Consider the following 25836-nt stretch of genomic DNA (forward strand, 5'->3'; position numbering starts at 1 on the left):
GTGTACAATGTACTACTGTACAAAAATGAGCCTCTCATCAAGCAAAAATTACCATCCAATACACATCATCTTTTCACATTTGCAAAGTACCCCACTTTCAAACTTACTACAATATGTCTGATACTGGTACTGTTACTGTAATGTATGAACTGATGACGGTGGTGTTTCAGATACACTTGTACATTCATGACCAAAATCACAATTTCCACACATGTTTGTCTGTTTTCATTTTTCATCTGAAAAGATGACTGGATAATCCATATTCAGCTGCACTAGGTGGTTTTCCACCTGTACATTCATGACTTGAATCACAATTTCCAGACATGTTTGTTTGTTTGTTTGTTTGTTTTCATTTTCCATCTAAAAAGATGGCTGGATAGTCCATATCCAGCTGCACTAGATGGTTTTCCATGTTGTCCAGTTGTATGCATTAAAAGTACAGTGTACTTGCAGTGGACCACTTCACCGGGTTATACATCCTGCTCTTTGAACTGAATGTATATGAAGTGGAATCTTTTTTGAGCATGCATGGGTTGCGACTCTCTCACACATAGGACCTCCATTCTATGTCCTATCCGAGGGACAGAGTGCTTTGCATCTATGGAAGGGATGGCAATTCTGCACGTGAACCAAGCCATTTGACTGAAAGGCAGATATGCTACTGACTGAGCCACCTTGCCCCCCTCATATTGCATTAATCAATTGCCATGAATTGGTTTCCATGAAATGGCTGTAATTGTTCAACTGCTTCACTTGCTTGAATCAAATACAATGTACTATGCTACATACTGGTGCTTGCCAGTATTGGAAGACTGATAAGAAAATAGCTACAGTAAAGAAAAACAAAATAACATGAAACAAAACAAAACAAAACAAAACAAAGTCACATGGCCACAAGTCGGGAGCATTATCACTGCAGTATGTTGTTGTACTTAAAATTATAATTACACACTACAACCACAAGCTGAGTTAAAAGACATAATATACTTGTATTCATGAACTTGTATACCTTTATTGCACACATATGTGTTTGCGTGTTTATTTGTTTACTAAAACACTTTGGTAAGGGGTGCATAACATAGTAACATAAATATATTCTTGATCATTATTGACTAGAATTAGTAAACATGTCTCATACAGCTGGCAGCATGTAAACGTCCATAGTATAAAGTAAAGCATAGAGACCCAAAAGAGGCATATACATACTCAAGGAATTTAGTGCAATCTAGTACTTAATTAAGTAGAAGTTATCGTATATTCATACAGGAAAGCGATTTAAATTTGCACTTCTACTCCATGGATTAATTCAACAATGTATCCACCACATTCCCAAGAAAAAATTCAGACTCCACACCACATGCTGACCACATTTATCATTATCTTCCATCAATGTTTAATCAAGTATTTTTCAAAAACTTTCAGATAAGTTTCTCAAGCTGTTTCACATACTTCTCTTCGATGGCCTTCATGTCCAACAAGAACTGCGCATAGTGCTCACGCAGGAGGGCAACATCTTGACTTCTGTCCGACACAAGCTTCATGATGTAACTCTTCCTCATCTGTACGTCTGGATACACTATTAAAAACAAGGACAGGAGCAGACCATTTCAGTTTTTCTATACTCTAAAATTTCAATAAATATGGCTCTTTTTAACCCGTTGAGGACGGTTTGATTTTGCTACAACATGCATTTCCCATAGACACTTGCCAAAGTCGATACACTGTACTCGGGACTCGTCCTCAACGGGTTAAAACTGACAAACTTAAAGAACAAACACACAAGTTTATAATGTAATATAATCATAATCATAATCATAATCATAATTGTAATCGTATTCATAATCATAATCATAATCATAATCATAATGATGATGATGATGATAATAATAATAATGATGATGAGTAGTAGTAGTAGTAGTAGTAGCAGCGGTAGTAGTAGCAGTGGTAGCAGTAGTAGCATAACAACAAGTGAAGCTTGTAGATGCAATTATCGGTACTAGATACCATGGTACGGTATATTGACCCTTCTTCCACTGTTCAAAGCACTGGTTGGCTGTTACATCTTATACCCATCATTCAAACAATGCTAAATATTACATTCTTCACTCATCTAGTGACCACCCAAAACAAAGTAAGTCTCACACTTACATTATTTCTGTTGTTGTCTCATTGTAGTGTAAGAAATAGAATGCTTTTAGTCAGTTGAGACATACTCAGACATTATAGAGATTTAAAAAAAAAAAACACATGCAAACACACACACACATACACACACACACAAACACCAGGCCCGTAGCCAGGATTTTTCAAGGGGGGGTGCGGTCACTAAAAAAACGGACCTTCGGTACCATTACCAATGATGACACACACACACACACACACACACACACACACAATTATATATATATATATATATTCTTTGGACGACCGAACTACAAAAGTTGTATAAGAATTTGCGCGCGAAGCGCGCCGCAAATTGTGAATTTTGACTGTTTTAATGACGTTTTAAAGTCTCGAGGAAATTTGTATTTTTGTCTGTTGCATGCAATCGCGTTACGGTATTTCATCTAGGAAATAGTAAAAACTCATTTTGCCAGGAAGTTGCAAAGTTTAATTGTGTTCGAGACTCTGCGCGCGTAGCGCGCCGCAAAATTGAGAATAGTGATTTTCCTGGTGTTGTTTTAACTTTTATTTTTTCTATTGTATACCCGCGTTAGCAGGCCTGAAGCCAGGATTTTTAAAGGAAGGGGGGATTGCGTTAATTAACAAAACGGTCCTTTGATACTGTCCCGGGAGGGGTAGCGACAATTAAAAGGTGGACACCATGCTCATACATGGACTTTCAAAATGGCCCCTAAATGAGTAATGATCATATGATTTCTTCGGGCCTTAAAAACAAGTATTCCTTAAATGTTTCCTGCACCCTAAAGAAGTACTTCATCATGATTGAACAATATACCATTTTCCCAAATTTCGGCCTTTTTGATACCCTTTGATTATATACGCTCGTACATCACACTTTCCATCTAATCCGTGAGAAAAAACGACCCCTATTACGCGTTTTCTTTAGCGAGTATGGTCACGGTGTCCACCTTTCAGTTGGAATTTTCCATCCCATTGGATGCTGTTTGGAAGATGAAACATTCACTTTACTATACAGTATATTAGCCGTTCGTATGCGAGTTTGTCAAAAACAAAAATAAATAAGAAAATTAAAAAAAAAAAATGAATTGTAAATGTGAACCATTTATATTTTGCCTCCTTGTGGTAGGATATTTCCAGCATTTCCAAACTTTCAAATAATCATTTTAGATTTAATAATATTAAAGGTAGTAGATCCGATTCACAAACATCTCCAATATCAGTCAAATGTCATATTAACCATCATGCTAAGAAGGTTTTCTTTGTGAAATTTGGAGGTCAGTGAAATTCAAAAATTAAACATCCGTTAGCCATTGGAAGAAGTTGAGTGCAAATTCAGACCTCAGGCTTAGTGCTCAGATGTTTTCCTATTTGATTTGATCTGTCTTACTGTGCACACTAAGATATATACTGGAATGGTTATTTCTTATTTATTAAATTATAGTAGCATATTTGGTTACTAGCTGTCTCTAGGCATTTTCGAATTTGGGCTGCAAAGAGATCCACTACCTTTAAGTTAGAAGAGAGATAAGTAAATAATGATAAAATAAACAAACAAAAAAGAATGAGTTTCTTTTGTAATACTATCTGACAAACTTTTTACTTTACCATTTTACTTCATAGCTCAGCACTTTCCATTCTCTCTCATACCCTCTTACCCATTACATTTAAATGAAATACAACTAAAATGAGCTTGCGTGCCTGCATAATACTCTTTGGAAATTATAAGTGAAAATGTTCTTAGGTTTTGGCTCACTTTAAAATGAGAACCAATAGAACTGTCACAACATGAGAAAATGTATAAGTAATAATCAACACTACATTTCCGAATTTGGCCTGCAAAGAAATCCGCTACCTGTAAATTAGAAAAGAGATTAGTAAATAATGATAAAATAAACAACAAAAAAGAATGAGTTTCTACCGCCGTATCCAGAACAGAGCCTGAAACGGTGCAGGCTCAAGAAATCGTTTGTACTATAATACGTCTTGAAGTACTGTGTGATACTGTTGACTCAGACTTCTACAAAGCTGTAAGTGAGAATTGTAATCCAATCCGACTCATTACCTGAGATATTTATGAAAATATATCAATAAAGAATGTAAATTAAATAACGATGCGTCACAATGCAGTCTAACGCTCTCACAATGCTATCATACAGTTGTACATAGGCCCCATCATAGGGTTTTTCACTGACTGTTTTTACTCCGGAGCTCTTGCAATATTCAGGCTTTTGTAATACTATCTGACAAACTTTTTACTTTACCATTTTACTTCATAGCTCAGCACTTTCCATTCTCTCTCATACCCTCTTACCCATTACATTTATATGAAATACAACTAAAATGAGTTTGCGTGACTGCATAATACTCTTTGGAAATTATAAGTGAGAATGTTCTTAGGTTTTGGCTCACTTTAAAATGAGAACCAATAGAACTGTCACACTGCTGACAACGGCAGACAGTGAAGGTCAACGGCTCAAATTTTCGTTGGTAGTCTCGTCACGTGATAGTTCTGTATGGATTGTGACACGTTCCCTATGACAGCAATTGTGAATGGGTAGTCTAGCTTTACTGCAAATTTGCGTCACGACTGCTCAACCAGTGGACAAGATTCTTATGTCACAAAAATGGGCAGAACCTCTACTTTCTGAAACCGTGCGCCCCAAGTTTGTGCGATCTTCCGTTCTCGAGATATCCCGTCTGGAAGAATTGCAAGACGGCACAATATGCTCAAATTCGTCAAATTTGGACTGTTCGCCATAGACAATTCTACTCATGAGGTACTTTTCTGATCTAATTTGCGTCACTGCTACAAATGTTACAATAAAGATATATACACATAAATAATCCCTAAAGTGTCCACTTTCAGAATCCGGGCGCCCCAAGCTTGCTTCTTAAACAGTTTAAAAGTTATGGCAGATTTTGTGGAAAAATGCGTCGATTTTTGACCCGTTTTACGTGTTGTAGCGTTCGCGCGGAAGCGCGGCTTCGCAGATGACCGAAAGTTTTCAATATGTGACCGTGCACCTCAAAACGAACATAAAGTCGCACACACTGATTTTGCGTGAGGACTGAAAATTAGTGAAATGGGTCAACCTAGCCGAACTTGACTTTTTCATATTTTATGAAAGAGCAGGTCTTCTTTTACATTATGCTAAGATTTGGTATCATAAAACGGGCAGGAAAATGTGCTTTTTGAGCAGTTTATCTCGAAAATTTTTGATAGAATAGTGTGATTAGTCGTGTCTTCAGAATCCCTTTTTCATTTCTGAAAAACCTTGTCCACACTCTTCACTTTCAACTCTAATAACTTTTGAAAGGATAATGCCACTGCTTTGAAAGTTGGCATTAATTATGGACAGAATGTGTTAATGAGGCATGCTTAATTTACGTTTAATCTGATAATCCCTTCATTGTTGTTACTCCAGTGGTTTACTTCCTGTTTTTTGTCCCATTCATCGCACAGCCAGCACGGTTTGGTAAAGATTAAGCGCTTGAATAGACACTGTACTTCAGAGCCTCTTTTCTCAGTTCACACGTTTCCTGAGGTTGTGCTTTCTTTCCAATATTTAGATAGGTTAGGAGAGTCCATTTGATTTGAGTTATACATCATTTTAAAGCTTAAAGTCTGCTCTTTTAGAATATGGTCTTAACTAAAAATTCATGTCTGGCGATTTTTTGTTTGTTTTGAGGTGCACTGTCACATATGTAATAGCTCGCACAAATTGATACATAACATTTGTGTTTGTGTGCATGGGGACGATCCGATGGTTCATACAACAAAATGGTTTCGTACAATTATTTTTAACATTGTTAAACGTACTCTTCCACATTTACGTAGCATATAATGTGTCTTTATATTTATTTGGATTGTTATCTTGAGAATTGCTAAAAACCGTTACTATGAAAAAGTGGACCTTTCAGAATTTGGGGGGGGGGGGGGGGGGGGGTGCGTACGCACCCGACGCACCCCCCCTGGCTACCGGCCTGAACACTCACACACACAAAAAAAGACAAAAAAAAAAAACTGGAGATATCTATACCGGTAATTACTTACAAATATCACTTAAAAAATATAACTTTAAAAAAGTCTGTACTAGGTGAGAGAATGAGCTGACATTTTTCCATAACTGTAAATATCATACCATTGATTCCTAACTTATCCAGAATAAGTACTAGCTAACTAATAATGACAACAACTGAACCACAGGCTCTTATTTGTCAATTACTACTGGAGAAATGTTGACACTGTCCAAATATTGTTTCATAACTGAACTAAATAATGGCAGTACCAGCACTGAAAATAAATTCCATATCAAATTGTGAGCTCAATTTGACTGTCAATCAATTTGTCATACAGTGGACTCCCGTTAAAATGGAGTCCTCAGGGCCAGCAGTTTTCTTTCTTTAATTATCAAAATTTCGTTATAACCGAACAAATAAACAATAAAAACACAGAGTCCGTACTTTTGCGACCTGGATTTTTATTTCGTTGTAACCGGAATTTCGTCATAACCGTGTTTGTTATAACGGTAGTGCACTGTATTCACATGTAATCATCAGTGAGATACTCACTTTCATCATCCGCAAAGTGGGTTTCATCATACTCTGCATATTCCTCTGTAGCCTCTTCATCACTGGAGACAAACTGGTGGGAGCTTGGTGTCTCTTCATCCTCATCATTTCCTTCCTCTTCTTCCTCCTCTTCATCTTCCTCCTCCTCCTCCTCCTCTTCCTCCTCCTTCACCGCCTGCTCCTCCTCCTCCTCCTCATCATCATCAGCAGCATCATCTTCATCATCCTCCAGGAGCATGGGATGGTTTCTCCTGTCAAACCTCTTAGCGTAGAGGCTGTTAATCTCCTTCAACTCTTCGGCATTTTCCAACAGCTGGAGTTTGTATTGTTCTTCATAATCTTTATCCTAGGTGTGGAATGTCATTACAAGAATATGAGAAGATTAATTCATCCCCTAATGGCTAGCAATCCCATGAGAATAGACATGATCTCTGAATAATCCATTACACTTTTTGACTTATATTTCTTTAGTTCTTAAGAATTGCTAAAACAGCATAATTTATCATATGTATACTTTGCATTATGCATTAACTTTTGTTGGATGGAAATTATAGATTGAACTGAATTGAATTGCATTCAAATGAACTGAATTTAACTTTATCAAAAGTACATTTGAGTTCTGCATAAGTGTGCAACAAACACTCATTTTAAGCATTCAAAGGTCAAAAAGTTTGAAAGCTCTTTTACTCAGAGGATTATTATGCGATATATCGTACAAATGTACTTACTGAGAGTTAAAGACAAATAAAAAGATAAGCATTTAGAGACAAGAATATATACTTGTTGGCAAATTATCTATTACGAAAAAGTATCAAATTTGATTTAAACTTGGAGCATGCCGACATGAAAGATAATAACAGAATCAAGATGTGAGTTTGATAGGTAGTAGTCTATACAAAGTAGCAATTCCCTCAAAGAAATAAGCAATAGCTTTGGGCAAATTATGCTCTTACACTGAGGGAAGGAACTCACGTGATAATTCCTAAATAGACCCAGACATTCCTGATGCATCCCTGCCTCATGTCCAAACTCTGTCTTAAGCGACTTGACTCGGGCGACCCACTCGTTGATGGACAGCTTGGCCACAAACGTGAGTCTAGTTGGGGAATAAAAGAAGTGCCAATGACTGAATATTTAACCCTTCATACCGTGCTTCATTCGCTGATTGGCACATAGGCTGGAGTGCTTTCTTTGCCCATAGGCACTGATGTCTGGAAACTAACTGAGTAGAGATTACCTAATCCCCTAATCCCCATTGTGTCACCAAGGCTCTCCTGTTGGATTGAAGCACATTGCTAAACCCGTCGGGTAGGCTTGCTAATCTACAACTAATGGTCAAGTTTGATTGGATAGCTGAATGCCAGTGGAAAAGGCTTTAATAAAGACCGTTGGGCTAAAGTGCTAGGGCACATAAAGGCTTAAGTTTCTTTACTTAAGTACTACAAGTTGTACTTAACCCTTTAAGGGTGAGCTGATTTTGCTCTAACACATATTTCCCATAGACACCTGCCTGAGTATACTCAGGGACTAGTCTTAAATGGGTTAAGTATCTTGTTACATTTTTCATTCATTCCTTCATTCATTGTTGACTTTTACTTTCTTCTCTGGATACCCTATTAAACATTATGCAAAATAATTCCTTCACACAAGGTACATCTGACAAATGAGTTGCCATTTTGCATATACTAGAAAAAGCCTTGATGACAAGTATAAGAACGACCACTGTCAAACAACATTTGCCATGTTTTGTCTAATAAATGCCTGTTTTAATTTCTCCATCTGTTTCATAAGTGACCAATAACAAAGGAGGTTATAAATATTTGTTCTTATGTAACAGAAAGTATCCTCACGCCTAAAAGTTTGAGCTTTATGAAGTAAATTCCAAAAGGTAGAGCCAACCGAAACTCCAAATTTGTCCTATTTAGATCAGTATACTTGGTAGAGGAACTAAGATATCTTTTATGCAGATAGCAATTGTATATCAAATCAACTTTTGAGGTTAGCAGGGACTCACTATACAGTAATTTAGGGCTGTCGAAAGACATTATAGACCTTGGTGTTATCAGGGATTCATATCTTGATATTGGGTGTAGATAGCAGAGATGGTTCAGAATACTTAACCCGTTCCTTACGGGAACCCCAAAATGAAGACAAAGGTGCCTGCTTCAGTGGCCTAAATTCATGTTTCTTTGTGTTAAAACGCTCAGAAAAGTGGGTTTGATAAAAAGATCAGAGTTTATTCTTTCAGGATTTGTTCTCCTGCTGTTAAAAAAAAGGGGTTTTACAGTAGTATGTACCTTTTCCTGATTTAGTTTTTTGCTTGTTCTGCTGTAAACTTGTACGAACATGTACATAATGATCAAGGCTGAGATCAGTTAGAAATGCAGGTTCGCTGACCCCAGTCACCTCATTCAGGTACCTGGTTTTGTGTAGAACAAAAGATTCTGAGAGCTCATCAGCGCACGCTCTATTCATACCTCACACCCGATCGATATTCCATTGTTCATGGGCACATGTAGTTGACCGTAGAAAGGGGGACACAATGAACCGCTTGACTGCCTTCACACAGCTGGATTACCAACCTGTGTGCCTCTCTGTGGACGGGCGAAAAGAATCTCGTTTGGGGGCATTAAAGGCAATCAGAGAATTGCGGAAGGAACAGTTTAATATGGGGGGCGGGGGGGGGGGGGGGGGGGGGGGTAACTAAATCAAGGCTATCGTGTATTTACTGCGACTTTGTGCAAACCTTGCATCATTGAAGGCTGGGCTTGGAGGCCGGGCTGAGTGGGGTATGATTCCTTCAAAGATCACAACTCTCCCAAACCTGGGGATAACACCTGATGAAACAAACACAAAAAAAAAACATATTAGCACATCGAAGCCCCATATATAAGCAAGATGGTCATATTTGAAAATTGGTATATTGTAAAAAATGTTTAAAAAAATAAAAAAATGGTATTTAAGGGACAGGGCAAGTTTTGATCCGTTCCTCTGAAAATTCTCTGAGCTCCTTCCACGTGCCATCGAACAATGGAAATATCGATCGGGCACAAGGTATGAATAGAGCGTGCGCTGATGGGTTCACAAACTATTTTGTTCTACACAAAAGATGCCGTGAATAAGGTCAGCTAAATAAAACATCTACTGAGCTCAACCTTGATCGCTATGTACATTTTCATAGAGGTTTTACAGCAAAACAAGCATACACTACATTGGAGAAGAGGCAAATAACACTGCAATACACAAAGTTTCCATACAGAAAGAAAACAAATATTGATACAAGAAACTCTAATCTTTCTATTAAAGTCATTTTTCTGGGCAGCATAACAAAATCTAACATGAATTTAGGCCATGAATGCAGACACTCCTGTCTACACTTTGGGAACCTGGTATACCAGGTTCCCATACATCAGTTGACGCCACGGGGTTCACGTAAGAAAAGGGGTATCTTTGTGCATTCAACCCTATGTTCAACGTGACTCGAACAAATACAGTAATATCAGATTAGCAGAAAGGTAAAAGTGCTATCAAAATTGGACTTAAATGTGCACAAAATGTGCACAACATGGCAAAGAATCAAGAAGCGACTTACTGATGACATGTTCGGAACCGTGCTCCTTGAAGTGCATGAAATTCGTTTCTCCGTAGTTGTCGGCGCTCCAGTTGGTGGCGAGGTAGACAAGGAACGTCCACTCTTTCTCCAGCTGCTCACAGTCCTCGTGGATCCGCGTGTAGTCATAGGTCCGTAGCAGGTTGCAGGCGATGTCGTAAGGATACCACTGGTCAGTGCCTAGTTGCAGCAGACAACACACAGAATAATTTCACTGCTGGTACAAACACATGAATGTTACCAAAGATACTCTGACGGTGTGATCCATGATATCTCCATGTATGTCTCAGACAAATTCACTGCAATGCAGCACCCAGAATATCAGCGCACTCTCATTATAACGAACATGGTTATAATAAAATTCTCTTTACATCAACAGAAAAATCCAGGTCCCAATATAATCATCTAAATATCTTTATACACTATACTGTTCAATGTAATGAAATTTCGATTCATAAAAGAAAACTGCCAGTCCTGAGGACTTCGTTATATTAGGAGTGCACTGTAGAATAAGTCCAAACCTGCTTAAACCCTTTGCATAACTAGCACTCTCATGACAAGGTACAACATTTAACAAGGTGAATTCCGCAGCTGCTTTTGCATAATTGCACTGACTTTGTGTCTCATTTAGTACATTCACAATGAGACACCAATTACACTGAGGTAAAAATCAACTGTTCTGGCCACCTCATTGTATTAAAGGGGTATCCTTGCCCAACAATGTTATTGAAAGCAAAAAGTCACACAAAGTACGAATCTTGATATCATCACTGATATGAGAGCGCACTGAACTTAACAAAAAGGAAAGCCATGGCAAAGACGTCTAAACATATGTAAAGAGGACAAAGTCTGACTATAAGCCCACCTGACACAAAGTGGGCAACCTTCTGCGTAGCAGGCCACATCTTGCTACCAGCGTAATCGTCAATTTTGAAGCCCGCTATCCACTGCACGTTGTCGCTGTCCAGATCAAGGCTGTCGTCAAAGTAGAAGTGACCTGAAGAAAGAGAAGGAGACAGTCCAGCAATGGAGGCATCTATGTGAGACAGCACCTATATGGTGGCCTGTGACATGCTCTGAAATCAAGCTCACTACACACCCATTACTAATCAGCAAAGTCATCTTGACATTGAAGGGGTGGTACATGATTGTATGTAGTTTCAGTTGAGATGAGGCTCCAGGCTTCATCGTAATAAAAGGTGGGTCTCACCTTTTATTAGGATCACTCTGTTTTGGATTTCTTAGCCATTTCAAAATAAATTTTCATAAAACAAACATTGAATTCCTCTGGGAATTACATGCTCTTTCATATTTTGTAAGAGGTTCCTCATTATTTCATTAAAAAAAATGTTAGAAACCTGAAGGTAAGTCTCAACCAAGACTATATGAACCCTTCAGAACAGGCAAACAGGTGGTGTCCAAAAAGCCATTTTTGGTATCTCTCAATGGTAACTGTGTTAAAGGGTGCCTGCTAGTCTACATATTATGATGCAGCTACATACCATGCCTTGGTACAAAGTTCCTCAGCTTCATGAGGTCCTCCTCATTGAAGATTCCATCAAAGACATACACCCTCTTCCCTTGATGAGTGGTAAAGTTCTGTCAAAAAATTGATATTTTGACACAGTTGAGCACTTTTTCAGATTTTCATAGCACACTATGATGATTATGCCTTCACACATTAAATGTGCAAGAACGCTACACGTATATTGATCCATTCTTTTTCTTTCCGGATCCAAGACCAGTTGGTACTTCTAGAGTCAGCAATGTCATGGGCAACATGTGAAGAAACTGGTGCTAATGAGACCCCTGAAAAATGTCATACCAGCTGATTATATGCACTAATACATACACTAGTTGTAAGATTTGCAATGTCTGTACAATTTCCAGGCATGTTGTCCTTTTATTCTAGATCCATCTTATTCAACTCATCCTGAATTATGGTGTAGATAATGCAAGTTTTTAAGGAAAAGAGGACAAAAGAGAATGTACATATTTATACAATTATCTAAAAACTGTTCACACACCATACAAGGCATGAGAGAGGTACGTACAAGACAAAAGAGAGAGCACCTGCTTATATACTCATATGCTTATATGTTAGTATGTAAGAAATCACACAGTACAGAGCTACATGATATTCTCCTATGGCACAAAAAAGACAGCTACACAGGAACAAACATATTTACAATTATTGTATGTTGGCACCATAACATAAATTTCATTTGAGAGAAAATTATACAGAAAAGACAAAAGACAACATCTGCTGTGTTTAAATGCTTACTGAAATGGAATATCAACATGATTTGCTTTGATTTTCTGTGTGTTTTGCTACATACCTACTTACCTACCTACCTACTAATGTATCACACTTCAAAAAAAAAATGAAAGAACAAAAAATTAGAGGACATTATAAAATCAAATAAAAGAAACACATTGTAGAACTTACGGCAAAGACCTACCATTGTCAGTCGATTTCTTACATCCTGCAGACTTTTCACTTCTGACCCCTTCATCTCAGAGAAGAGCTTCCGTCTTGCATCTGTCCTTTCTTCAATGTGGCGGCTTATTGCTTGCTGGGCCTCAGTATGCTTTGTTTCATTGGTTGTGAATTTCAACTTCAAACACACCATTCCTTGCTTGAAGTCCATGCTAGGGGGCTTGTGAATATAACCTGCTCAGAAATGCACAAATAGCAGACACAATTGCTCAAAAGGGCAAGGGAGACATTGTTTGTTTGTTTGTTTGTTTGTTTGTTTGTTTGTTTGTTTGTTTGTTTGTTTGTTTATTTGTTTGTTTGTTTTAAATTGTGATCAAATGAGCAGTCAATAACCCACTTACAAAACTGAATCAGGGGTCAAATAAAATCATTTACAACAGCTATTATGAAAACAAGGAATAATACCCTGTACACAAGGATTAGTTCATCGAAAGTATGACAAAACATATTCAAGAGATTCAAGAGAGATTCCAAATCTTGTGGTGACTGGATTTAGATTTGTAAAGGAACATCAGGAGTATTTTCTTATTCCTGGCAGCAAAAAAATCAGACACTTTACTGGAAAGCTCATGTTGCTTGCTTCCAATTTGTTAAACAAGACAAGAAAAGCATATCTTGAATTTTAACCCTTATTTGAGCTGAAGTAAAAAATAAACAGACGCACAAGGAATACACACAAAACATATTATCAGAGTTTCACAGTTCCTTGCGGCAAGTTCTTACCAATTGAACTGTCCCACACAACCATTCTGTTGTATTTTGGACTGACTGCTGCAAAGCTGTCATTGTCATCTTCGTAGAACAAGAGTTCCCCATAATCATTTTTGCGCCAGAAGTGATTGAAGAAGAGGAGAACAGAGCGCTCCGTTTGGCCATCTCTGCTGTCCCTCATCAAATAGACCTGGTCACCCCTACACGAGAAAATGATAGTAACAAATAGACATATATGCAGGGCTGGTAAAGGATAAACTGCTGCTTGTTATAATTTGTTCGGAAGATTATCACATCCCAGTCAGAAGAATGGAAAATCATTAAATATGTGTACACATACAATGTACACACACTGATACAATAACTTTGGTTATCTTGCTGATTATACACTGAACCAATTGCAAATGTATCAAATAGTGTATCACACAGCTATTCTTCCATTTCATGCTTATTGATATTTCATTCCAAATGCCCTTGAAGAGTTCACAAAAAGTAATTGAGATACAACTGCACCACAACAATTGTCATAGATCACTTTCTTTCTTATTTTAGATGTGGTGTGATTTCATTACCTACAATGTACAGTATAACAGCATTCTATAGCTTAGCCACTGAACAGTGTACATTGTTATTTCCACTGTTACGCAGTTAATTGCTTAAAACTCCGATGTTGATAGGCCTTCTAGTACAATTAATGTCATTTGATAAATGTGACCCGCTACAACAAAATGATCCTAAAGTCGGGTGAGGTCAATTATTTGAAAATTGCGTGGCATAATATCCTAATCTTTCTGCTTTAAATTGATATATAACACATGTTATAAAAATAATCGGCTGCGGAGATATCAATGTTTTAAAGAGAGTATGTCGAGAAGTCTGGGAAATCACTGTTTCGAGAAAAGCACCCAAAAAGTTTTCCTTGCGACGCAATCGCGATCAAGGGACACGCAAGTCAGTTTTCACCTCCGGACAATAGAAGGCAAGCCCTAGCAACTCTCGAAATGCTCATTCAAGCACAGCGTCGGCGGTCTCCTCACCGACCAATCAGTGACCAGGATGCCAGGAGAAGCGGCTTGGCATAGAGGACCCCGCCTGCACGCACCAGTCGACTGGGCAGTGTGTGAGCTTCACGCTTCAGTTAGCGGCAAGCAGCAAACTGACCAATGAGATCACTCTGGTCGTTGTTAGGGGCGGAGCCTATCTCTGGCGCTCAATCCAAATTTTGGAACCAGAAAAACGTTATTTTTTGGTCTTTCCGTTCACCATTTTGCTTCAAAATTTCGACAGATGATAGAAGATATGTCAGACTACAATAATATGTCAAAATCAGAAAATCGTAAGTTTTGACCAATTTTGATGCTCTGACTTCCAACATGATTTTCACGGCTTCGACTGTGCGCGACTTTAGGACCCTTTTGTTGTAGCGGGTCACAAATATGCAGACCAAAATTTCTCGGATAATCAGGATCTCAGTCAGGACCAGAAAAAAAAATATTTTGGCAGGTACAGTAATTTGAGTCTGTCTCCAATCTCTTGAAAATGAACATAATTACTGGTAAATTGCCGTCTATGATCTAGTCTTGCACATGGTACCACTCTCTGTAATAACACAAATTTATGGCAGAACTTTACTATGTTATAAATAGAGACACTTATATAGCACCTTCGAAAGACATGAAGACTGATGGAGTAGGGCAGAAACACATTTGGGGCACCGTCGTCCATGACCATCAGGTGTTCTTTCACCACAGAGAGCAGAGCGGAGCTTTCAAAAGGTTCAAGGTCCAACGTTGCAAACCATGGACTGGGGCTTACACACTCGTCTGCTTTGGTATTTTTAAATCTGAATGGCAGAGACAAGGGAAAATGGCTTCAAATTAGATTTGATGTATAGTCCACTGGCTCTGAACATGAATATTTTAAAAGGAATAGTGCTTTTTGCTCTGGCCCATGCAAGAGTTCCCTACTGTATGCACCTCCACATTACAAAATTCAGAAAGAGTGAGAAAATATTTATCAAATACAGGTCTAAATTCACATGCTCTAATTGAGACGTAAATCAATAATTATATAGTACAGGTAGTAAATTGTCCTCAGTAAAAACATGTATGAGATAGGGATTTGTAATTCAGATTACAGTAAAAGTACTAAACCTTCACTGTACAGTGTAAGTCTGTAGACCTTCTAGCACTTTAAATTTGATGTCAAATGTACTTCAGCACTGATACTGATTAAGGATTAAGTGCATTAATTAATAATGACTTGTAATCAATACATTGATTAACCATATTCGAATGGTTTTTGGCAAAGACAGCGGTAAAACTGACTTTAGTGGGAGTTCATTCACCAGTCATCGGGCGCGGGTCATCACTGCCAAGATTATTGAATGATACAAACAAGAGGCCCTAGCCCTGAAGTTAACAAGACAATCACCACTTCTTGGTTGATATGAATGACGTTAACTAATTACTTGACAGTACATCAACAAAAGGTTGACACTGGCCAGGCCCTGGCTTGCATAGATGATTGATTGCATATATTAGAAATTATACAACACCTATTTAGAATGTAGCTATCCGATTGGTCGATTGCCCATCACGTGACATTTAGTGAAAAGTTCCATTGCACGCTCTGGCTGTCTCAGCAGTGCAATTTTGTTTGACCAAAATGTTCCATTGCACGTCAGTTCGGGAAACCCACTCACAAGGGGGGCCCCTCCTTATAAGTAACCCGTCCCCCTTATAAGTAACCCCGTCCCCCTTATAAGTAACCCCCGGGGCACCCCTTATAAGGAGTCTCCACGCTTTTTTGCAATGCAACGCGAAAATGAAAGGACTGCGGCAATTCGCTTGATTATGTCCATAAAGCTTCACAAGTTTCCTAGTTACTCACGAAATTTGAGCAAAATCGGTTTGAGGCATCATATCTAAAATCATGGATCTAAATGCGATGTCAAACGACCCATGCGAATGCCGAAATGCGAGCGATTACTGACGTGAGTGTCGCCAGACGCGGCGGCGCGGCAATGCTTGAGTGCAGACGTGGCGACTGGCTATCCCGCGCCTGGCGACACTCACGCCAGTAATCGCTCGCATTTCAGCATTCGCATGGGTCGTTTGACATCGCATTTAAATCCATGATTTTAGATATGATGCCTCAAACCGATTTTGCTCAAATTTCGTGAGAAACTAGGAAACTTGTGAAGCTTTATGGACATAATCAAGCGAATTGCCGCAGTCCTTTCATTTTCGCGTTGCATTGCAAAAAAGCGTGGAGACTCCTTATAAGGGGTGCCCCGGGGGTTACTTATAAGGGGGACGGGGTTACTTATAAGGGGGACGGGTTACTTATAAGGAGAGGCCCCCCTTGTGAGTGGGTTTCCCGAACTGACGTGCTCTGATGTCACAATAAACAAACATGTGCCGCGCGCACTCAACAATTACAAGCGCGCTTTACAAGCACGTACTTTTGTCACTCATTTTTTTAAACAACTTCGTTTCGTATACGTACGTACACAATGTACATACACGGTGACTACGACTGTGAGGCTACTCATTCATCTGTCACAGAAAATGGTTGCCATTTCTGTGCTAAATTCAAGAATCTGTGAGTGTGACTGTGAGTACCAAATGGCATCAGTGGACGCTTGAGGTGTTGTATAAAACGGTGTATGGTTTTTACTCGTGCAATGGAACCAGATTTCGCACTTGGTGAAAGATGAGGCGCACTATACTAATAACCATTAATAATAATAATAATAATAGTGGCTACTTGTATAGCACACAGGTCCACTTTTCAGTGCTCAGCTCATGGCGCTTCAAAAATGAAAAGATATTACTATTACTATTCAACTACTAGCTATTCAACTAAACTTTACTATTCATTACTATTCAACTCGGCTTCGCCTCGTTGAATAGAGCGCCTCTATCTTCTGATCTTTTTCACCTCGTGCGAAATCTGGTACCATTGGCATTGCACTCGTGACCATTCACGTATTTGTATACTAACATACAACGTAACGAGATTGCGAGATAGCAGTTTTCGTGATTGTGGGATGTGGCTACGCTGAGTGGTGTGCACACTGACACTTGACAGTGATAGTGACATTCACTTACTCCCATGATGCAACAAAATTGCAGTAAGTCTGTACTGCATTCAGCAATTTGAAGTCGAGCACGTTGTCAAATATCGTGATCTTCTGGCCACTTGCGGTTTCCAGGCTCCTACTAGGCTCTTTCAGTTTGCTCAGGTTCTCAGAACTCGTAGTCCCATTCATAGATCTGTCCGTTAGCAAAGAACTGCGTAGTCCAAGGTCCGGCTCGATCGGAGTGAATGTGGGCAGAAACCTCTCATTTTCGTTGCTCTGCCCTTGTCCCTTGATTTGAATGAGCACAGCAGAGAGACAGATAAATGATTGAAGTATTCGGTACCAGAGAGACATTTTTACGAGATATCAGAGTGAACTTCTGGCACATGACCACACCTACTGCCGCGTCGTCGTTCGCCAAAGAGGGCTAAAAGTAAAGCCGAAAGAAAGTTGAAACATTATAAAAACACTCGCAACAAATGCAAACGAAGCTTCGGAGTAGATTGCGTAATCAGCGGTGCGGAAAACCAACAATTCGTGAAGTATGGAACGCCGACAGTAAGAACTTGAATTTACGTGCTTTCTTCTCAAGATGAGCACTTTTTTTTTTCTTTTTTTTCTTTTTTTTTTCACGGACAAGAATTGGAAAACCGGTCCCTTGCATACTCGGGCTGCTCTTGCCTTTTCTGTACCATGCAGCAGTGTACCTATTCATAAGTGGTAATGTATGGCTGTAGAAAATAACCAATGACTAGCGTCAAGTGGCCTCAGACCATAGAGCTGTAAATGCAGCTCTATGCCTCAGACCTACCCTACGGTACAAGACTCCTGGTTTGACTACACCGGCCATTTTCTTTTTTCAACCATAGGGCACGTGGGCATTAAAACTGCTAATACATTTTAGCAGCCCGATTTCACCATGATTACACTAAGATGTGACAGTACTTGACATTCATGAGCGGTGGCCCGGTGCCATCATAAAATCGACGCCGCCGGGCCACTAAATTTCCAACATGGCTATCTTTTGGTGGCTCGATCGGGCACTGAAGAATTCAAAGTGGATCGTTATGTTTCATTTTATTTTTGGCCACAAAAAACTTCAGTTTTAAAAATTTTAGTGGTCCGAACGGGTGACCGGAGGAGAAAAAGAGATTAGTGTCGAGCCCTGCTGTAGATATCACATCATCCTCCTCATAAAACTTTCCTCCGTTTTACTTTTACTGATTCCGCATACATTATGCCTTTCTTCTTTCCTTTTCTTTTGTCCCAAAAATATTTTATTTAGTTTTCTCTTGTCTGTCTGTGTGTATGTGTGTGTGTGCGTGTGTCTATTTGTTGTTGTTGTTTTTGGTGGTGATGTGTTTTTTCTTTGTGGGAGGGGGTTTTGATACAGGGTGCAAATAACACTTGCTGTCACACCTGTTGAAATAACAGGTTGTATGTACATATCTTTTGTGTGAATTACAAAGTATCGGTAGCCAATATGAGCTCTTTCTTGTAGGCATACTAAGTATTCACTCACACACACACACACACACACACACACAAGCAAGCAAGCAAGCAAACAAACAAACAAGCACACCTATAACCAATTATAAAATGGGTTCAAGAATGTAGCCAATAGGAAGCGCTGAAATGAGACACACCTCCTTCCTTTACTTCAGTACAATTGCACTGCCTGTAATCCTATGGTAGATTGCCGATCGTCTGTGCGCGCGGCGGCTCCTTTGATGAATTGCATGCATACGCGCTGTCAATCCTGTAAACAACTTCTAGTTCGGGCTGCCTGCCGGCCGGCCGGCCTGTCTTCCCTTGTGCATAACATGTGTGGCGTACGTACGTATACTCTACTATACGTACACTTTGTACAGTACAGTAGACCAAGCGTTATGGGACCGGACGCGTACATGGAGTCACTTTGAAGAGCAAATCCAACGATTTAGCAGGTTAATTCTCACGCCGTTTTCAGAGTATGTTGTCTAGTAGGCCTATTTGAGGAGTCTATATCAAGTCTTTAAGGTAAAGGGTGCATATTCTATGTAAAATAAGTAAGTTTTCATGCGGGAACTTAAGTGTCCGGAAACCCAACCCCCCATTATACTTATACTGTATGTGCGGGACTTCCGCGAGTGCGACGTGCGTAAATGTTTGGGACGAACATCTTCGGACGTGTTGACCCACAAAGGTACTTGAAAAACGCTGAAAAATGATGTTAGTTTTCGAATTTTCGACCCATTTTATAAAACAAATGATGCACAGGATTATTTCGTGGCGTTAGTGGAGGCGTAGCTCACTCTCGGGTATTTACAATGTAGTGCAACATGCACTCGGCTTCGCCTCGTGCATGTTTCACAATTGTAAATACCCTCGAGTGCACCACGCCTACACTAACACACTCTATCCTGTGCATCATTTGTATATTATCGCAAAAACACATGTATACAATAATGCACGCAAGCAGACGCAGTCATGCATAAGACACGTGAGTGGCGTGTCTTGGCTGTATACTGTAAAACGAGAAATGTTCGCGTGCATTTTAATTTCGCGAATTTCGCGAGCGCCAAGATTCGCGAAATTAAAATGCACGCGAAATTTCTTATCTACACTATATGCATTGAACGCAAGAGGCAATTCGCGAAAATTTCTTGCCACGAAAAAGGCCGTCGGCTCCGATTCGCGAAAATTTCGTGCCGCGAATATATCATGTTTTACAGTAATGTTTGTGTATGCGCGCGCGGGCGCGGTGTTTGAGGAGTATTTGTCTATAATCTGAATTATATACATTGGGTATTGTTGATGTAGGCCTACACGGATAAAGAAAAATAGAACAATAAAGTGCTAAAGGCCTCGGCCCATCATCGTGATTAATTTGAATGAAACGATAAATATTGCTCCATGTCAACATTAATGCGATAAGGAGACTCAATTTTTCATTACGGGTGAAGCGCTGTCAAGTTAGTGATGTGACGCGTGCCTCCCTATCCCCCCCCCCCCCCCGCCCTCCTCTCTCTCTCTCCCTCTCCCCCCTCTCTCTCTCTCTCTCTCTCTCTCTGTGTCTCATATCATCAAATTTTAGCCAGTTTTATATGATTGTTTGCAACGAGGCGAGTGCTCAGCAGTAAATTAAGATCTCAATTTAATTCAGACTCGGCTTTTAATGATAAAGCCACGTGTTTGCTCTTTTGGTTGTTTTTATATCTCTTCTATGCATCTAACTCTTTTTTTTTTCCTTCAGGCAAGAGCGATAGCTGTAGATCTAAAAAAGCAAATATCTAAGTTCTGAGAGCACATGGATCATTGATAACGTTAGCCGTTATGATTATCTAGAGGTAATGCTCAGTTTAGTACTTGATTCACATCACAATAAGCTGGGGGGGGGGGGTGGTATCAGAGACGCCGAATATTACCAATGCTATAATATTTATAGCAGGGAGATTGAATTTTTGTCCTGTTTTGAATAGCAAACACGCACACACACACACACACACACACACACACACACACAACGCACAATAGTGTATCTCTCACACAAAAGTTGCTGAGATGTCTGTGACAGCTATAGGGGCGTAATAGCAATATTCTGTTGCAATTGCATGTAGTTTTCCCACTTTTTCTTTACATTTTGTGATGCATCTGTTCCTTCAAGTTGGACAGCGAGGCAACCACTTCTACTTGTCATCCACCCATCCAGTTGTAATTACCTACTTTCCAAGAACGAAATGTCATCATCATACTTATTGAATCTGGTATAATTTCCGTATATGCGCAATTTGCACAATTTCAGCCATCTTACGACCTGTTTGTTAGTCAAGTGGTTAGTGACAAGACACCACGGAGTCGTTGAGGAACAACTTACTGTCAACACATGACTCAATGGAACTCGACCGGATTGGATTGATTTCGATTGCATTGAGTTGAAATGAATTGATTCGATTTGAACTAAATTGAACTAAATCGCTTGAAATAGAAATATTCCCCCTTATTCAAACCAATTTTGCCTGGTTTGAATTGCCTTTCATTTCACTTCACCGCGAAATCGATTCTTTGTTGCTGGGATTTTCTGTGTTGCTAATTCGAAGCCAGTCTACAATCCAGCGAATTTACAGTCGTGTGTAGCGTCCAGGTGGAGGGACTCACCCCTCCTGTCAAGTTATGTCCGTTAAATGACCGTTATGATATCTCCATCAAAATCAGTTTTCAGGTGTGCTCCCATTTATAACGTAACATGGATACACTGAGGTGACGTGCCTGAATACGCAAAAGACAGTTTATGCAATGTGTATTGATATTGACTTCGACCAAGCAGCTTCGATCAGATTCTACCGAGGATCATAAAGTGGTTGCCATGATCATGCATCAGGATACAAGCTAAATGCTTCCTGAAATAATCTACAGCAATTTGAAAAGGAGGCTTATCTACGACGACGGAACATTTGAGTATCATTGTCATTTGTGTTCTCTCTATCCGCATTGTTCGGAATATGCATCGAGTCCATTGTCGAGTGACCATCATTAAAATATGAACATTTTGTTTAAATATTTTGAGTAATGGAGTGATCTGCAAGGGACAAAAATACATAATCTGCCCTTCTTGTCGCCGCATCCGGAGATCGCAGTTTACTGGATCATCGTTTAAATCTTCACACAACTTCAGCGCTTATCCAAAAAGAAAAAGTTACATTGCATGCATGTATTATCTGTTTATTGATACATTCGTAGTTATGGCATTCGATCGTTCTCGTCACTCATGGCTTGTTAGTGATAAATACTGTGAGCGCAAGAAAATCAAAATTGTTGACACTATTATTACCGGGATTTATGGCCAGGAAAGAGGGAACGCTTTTAGGTTTATAAACCCATCTCACGATCGAGAGCGCAAACCTCTGTCAAGGACACTGGAACTGTTCACTAACTAATAATCGATCAATCATAACCCGCATCGCAAGCGATCATTGATCCCTGGTCACTTCTGACCACAATGGATCTACTCTAAAAAAAAATCCGTTCCAAAGCCGTCGAGTATAGAATTGCCAACGGACTAAAGAATCAAAAACGAATAAACAAGCACGCATACAAACGCCAGCAGAAATATAGGGGGCCTAATAGCATCCTTTGCACAGGCTATCATTACTGTTGCCCAAGAAATTCGAAGAAACATATAATTACCGAACACACGTAAAATGTCTTTCCTTCTTGGTATGGTCTATGCCGTTGTGTTGTTTACAACTCTTACAGTTAGTCCTGTAACAATGTACATCTTATGTACCAGAGAAGACGTGTTTGAGGGAGCACAGAAACTTCTCTATCAAGCCCTCACATTTGTCGACATGACAGGCAGTGTCTTGATGTCTGTTACTTACTCCACCATCAGTTTTAATGACTGGGCATCCATTCATCACGGGTCGTGCAAATTTGTGATCATAGGAATTGCAATGACCATGTATTTCTCAATCACAATCGGTAGTCTGATAGCATTTGAGCGCCACTTGGCTATCGCTTTCCCATTGTACCACCCCACTGTCGTTCGACCCATCATCGTAAAAATTGCAGTTTCACTTGTCTTCATCTCTGGTGTTACTATAACAGCCGCTTGCTGGGCAGACACTGCGATAAGAGAGGACGTTCTAGAAGGCCTCTGCACCTTCGACAACTCAACTCTGGTGGACACCTTGGTCAAGAAACATTCTCCACTGCTGAGTTTAGTGATAACATCGTGTCTCCTGCCGCTCTTGATTGCCTTAATCTGCAATGTACATGTTATCATGATCGCGTATCGCCAGGTGAAGCGTGATCGTCTTCTCTTTCCTCGAGCTGCTGCAGGCCATGGTCAGCCTGCTGGGGGCGCGGACCACGATTTCCAGCCCCGACATCGTGCGCAGATACGAGGCGTCGTCACCCTCGTCTTCGTCACGCTTACTTCAGTCATCATGACCGGCAACATTAGTTTCATATTCGTCGTGCAGTATGCATATCAAGTGGACATGCCGGAAACGATTCATAACGCCGCATGTATCATAGCATCATCAAACAGCATCATTCATGGTGCGGCGTTTGTCAGTACGAATCGTGCATTCAGAAAAGCGTTTATTGAAAGCATTAAAGCATTATCTCATCGATGCAGATAAAGATGGTATTGTATAGCAGCCCATAGTGGATAAGACCACTTGGATATAGCAACCGTGAAGGAAGTCCCTGGTTTGAGTCCCCTGTGATGGCTACCTCCTCTGGAGCCTTCAGTCCCTATTTTAATTGTTTATACCATAGCATTTAGATATTTCATTAGAGGCCATGTAAAAGCATATGAATCATATAAAATCCAGCAACAGAAGAGTATGTGACAAAAACAAATAAACAATTGGTATATGTATGCATAGATTAATCAATACAAAAATGGGCCAAAATCATATTCTATTGATAATTTTCATACTTTTCCGTTGACCAAACCAAGCAGTTGTCATTTGCAATCATTTGTCTCCAAAATGACAGCAACAATTGCTCCAATATTACATGTATCTTAGTAGTGTTTCCTGTTATTATGACTTATCATTATAGTAATACGCAAGCTTGTTGCTGGCATCGATGGTCTCGATACAGGATTGAGGAATGTGCAACTTCGGGGGTAAAAACAAAAACAGTGCAGAAAACTTGACTGTCATAGGCCTAATCAACATTTTTAGAGTGTCTCAATCATGTAAAAACTGCAGAAATGTTCTTAAACAGCTTATCATCGTCATTTGTCGTTAAAACCATGGCACATTATCTTGACTCGTTGATTTAATCAATGAAAAGAACATTGAAAGTAATGTACTAAGTCCCGTAAGCTCGTGTGATACGTTAGATAAAATCTGGACACAGGTCGTATATATCGAAACAATGATTGTGATGTGAATGTTGTTTCTTTAATACAAGCCGTACCGGTATAAGCTAAAATGACATAATGCCAAAGGTGGTGAAGGACAGGGAACTTTACAGCTTTCGCTGAAGCATTCGACCGCACTTCCGCTCCCGAACAGGCGCGAACATGCGCACGTTATATATTATAGAATTTCTTTGGTATGCAATCTCATGTCATCAACACAGTGCGGAAAGCTGTCGCAAACGTAGACTGTGCAAGTGCGACTATGTATATGAACTATGACCTTTAATTTGTCTGTTACGTAATTTTCACGATCACAAGGGCCTGCTTTAGTCTGCATCACGTACAATTCCAGCGGTCGTCTGGATGAGAATAGGCCTACATGACGTATCAGAAAGCGTCGCCTCGCGCGCGCGCGCCCACGCCCATGCACACACTTATTTATGTATAATTTATGTGCGTACCGCTTGAGAAAATAGGGAGCATTAGATTTGCGGCGCGGACGTTCTCCTCTTCCCTGCGTCGTGTTGAAAAACAGCTCTAGATTACGCCGAGACGCAACCTATGAAAAAAAAAAATGGCGCCCCCATATGATCGGTGCATTGAAGTAGCTCTCTACGTCGTGATTTGAGCGGATGTAAAAACAGCACAGAACGCGTAGTGAAAACTCAGACGACGCGAGCTATAAACAGATCGACTTTGATACGCGATTCTGCGCATGCTCAGAACAGTTTTTTTTCTCTCTCTCTCTGAATGTCCGTCGCAAAAATCTGAAACTTCCTGTAAAGGGCGAGATGTGTCTTTTTACTTTCTTGTTCTATAATCCCGAAACCTCTCTCTATCTTTCGCTCTTTCTTTTTGCATGTCATGCAAATGAAACCAAGAAAAGAAAAAAAAAGGTGGGGGGGGGGGGGGAGAAAACAATGCTGCCACTTATGGGCCAGGCTACCTGAAGCAGGAATATTCTAGACAGTGCGCCAGTTTTGAGAACCACTGTGGAGTCAATCTTCAGCATTTCATTTGATTGAATGACCCTCTGAATAGAGTCAGATGGCGGTTCCTTTTACATAAAATCAAAATATTGCTGTCCTGAGAACCTGAGATGTTCAATGGTCAGTGCTCCCTTAAAAAAAATAATAATAATAAATAAAAATAAAATAAAAAATACCCGTACAGCTTTCCATAGTTATTAAGCACCTTTCACCACCGCAGCCGCGCGAGCAAGCAGAGAACGGGGCTAGCGAGCGGGCGCGGAGCCGAGGTGGAGCGCTAGCGGGAGCGGAGAGGTGAGGCCGGCGCCGCTGGCTGCGATGTGGTACGAGTCAGGGTACCGTATAGTACCGTACCGTTAGGCG

At 39.9% G+C, this 25836-nt stretch overlaps 1 protein-coding gene across 1 annotated transcript; it reads right to left on the reverse strand.

The window, feature by feature from the left end:
* Window positions 1-1154: 1154 nt before the first annotated feature.
* LOC139732236 (uncharacterized) lies at window positions 1155-18046 on the reverse strand. The gene is made up of 11 exons (XM_071643111.1): window positions 17654-18046; window positions 15202-15381; window positions 13551-13738; window positions 12790-13001; window positions 11830-11926; window positions 11193-11324; window positions 10310-10507; window positions 9464-9554; window positions 7690-7813; window positions 6718-7063; window positions 1155-1576 (listed from the first exon to the last, which is right to left on the reverse strand). Exons 1-11 carry the CDS (start codon window positions 17977-17979, stop codon window positions 1419-1421), a joined length of 2052 nt encoding a protein of 683 aa, XP_071499212.1. The 5' UTR covers window positions 17980-18046; the 3' UTR covers window positions 1155-1418.
* Between the last annotated feature and the right edge of the window lie 7790 nt (window positions 18047-25836).

The sequence above is a fragment of the Diadema antillarum genome, unplaced genomic scaffold, assembly GCF_040938485.1.
Source record: "Diadema antillarum isolate AM-2024a unplaced genomic scaffold, OU_Dant_1.0 seq00000407_RagTag, whole genome shotgun sequence".
NCBI classification, from domain to species: Eukaryota; Metazoa; Echinodermata; class Echinoidea; order Diadematoida; family Diadematidae; genus Diadema; species Diadema antillarum.

Excerpts from the sequence above, each read along its gene's own strand:
- LOC139732236 (XM_071643111.1), bottom strand. The coding sequence starts at position 17,979 with ATGTCTCTCTGGTACCGAATACTTCAATCATTTATCTGTCTCTCTGCT. Across the intron at positions 11,325-11,829 it reads GAACTTTGTACCAAGGCATG|GTCACTTCTACTTTGACGAC; the intron begins GTATGTAGCTGC and ends CTCTTTCTTCAG. Across the intron at positions 7,064-7,689 it reads GTCTATTTAGGAATTATCAC|GATAAAGATTATGAAGAACA; the intron begins GTGAGTTCCTTC and ends TTCCACACCTAG.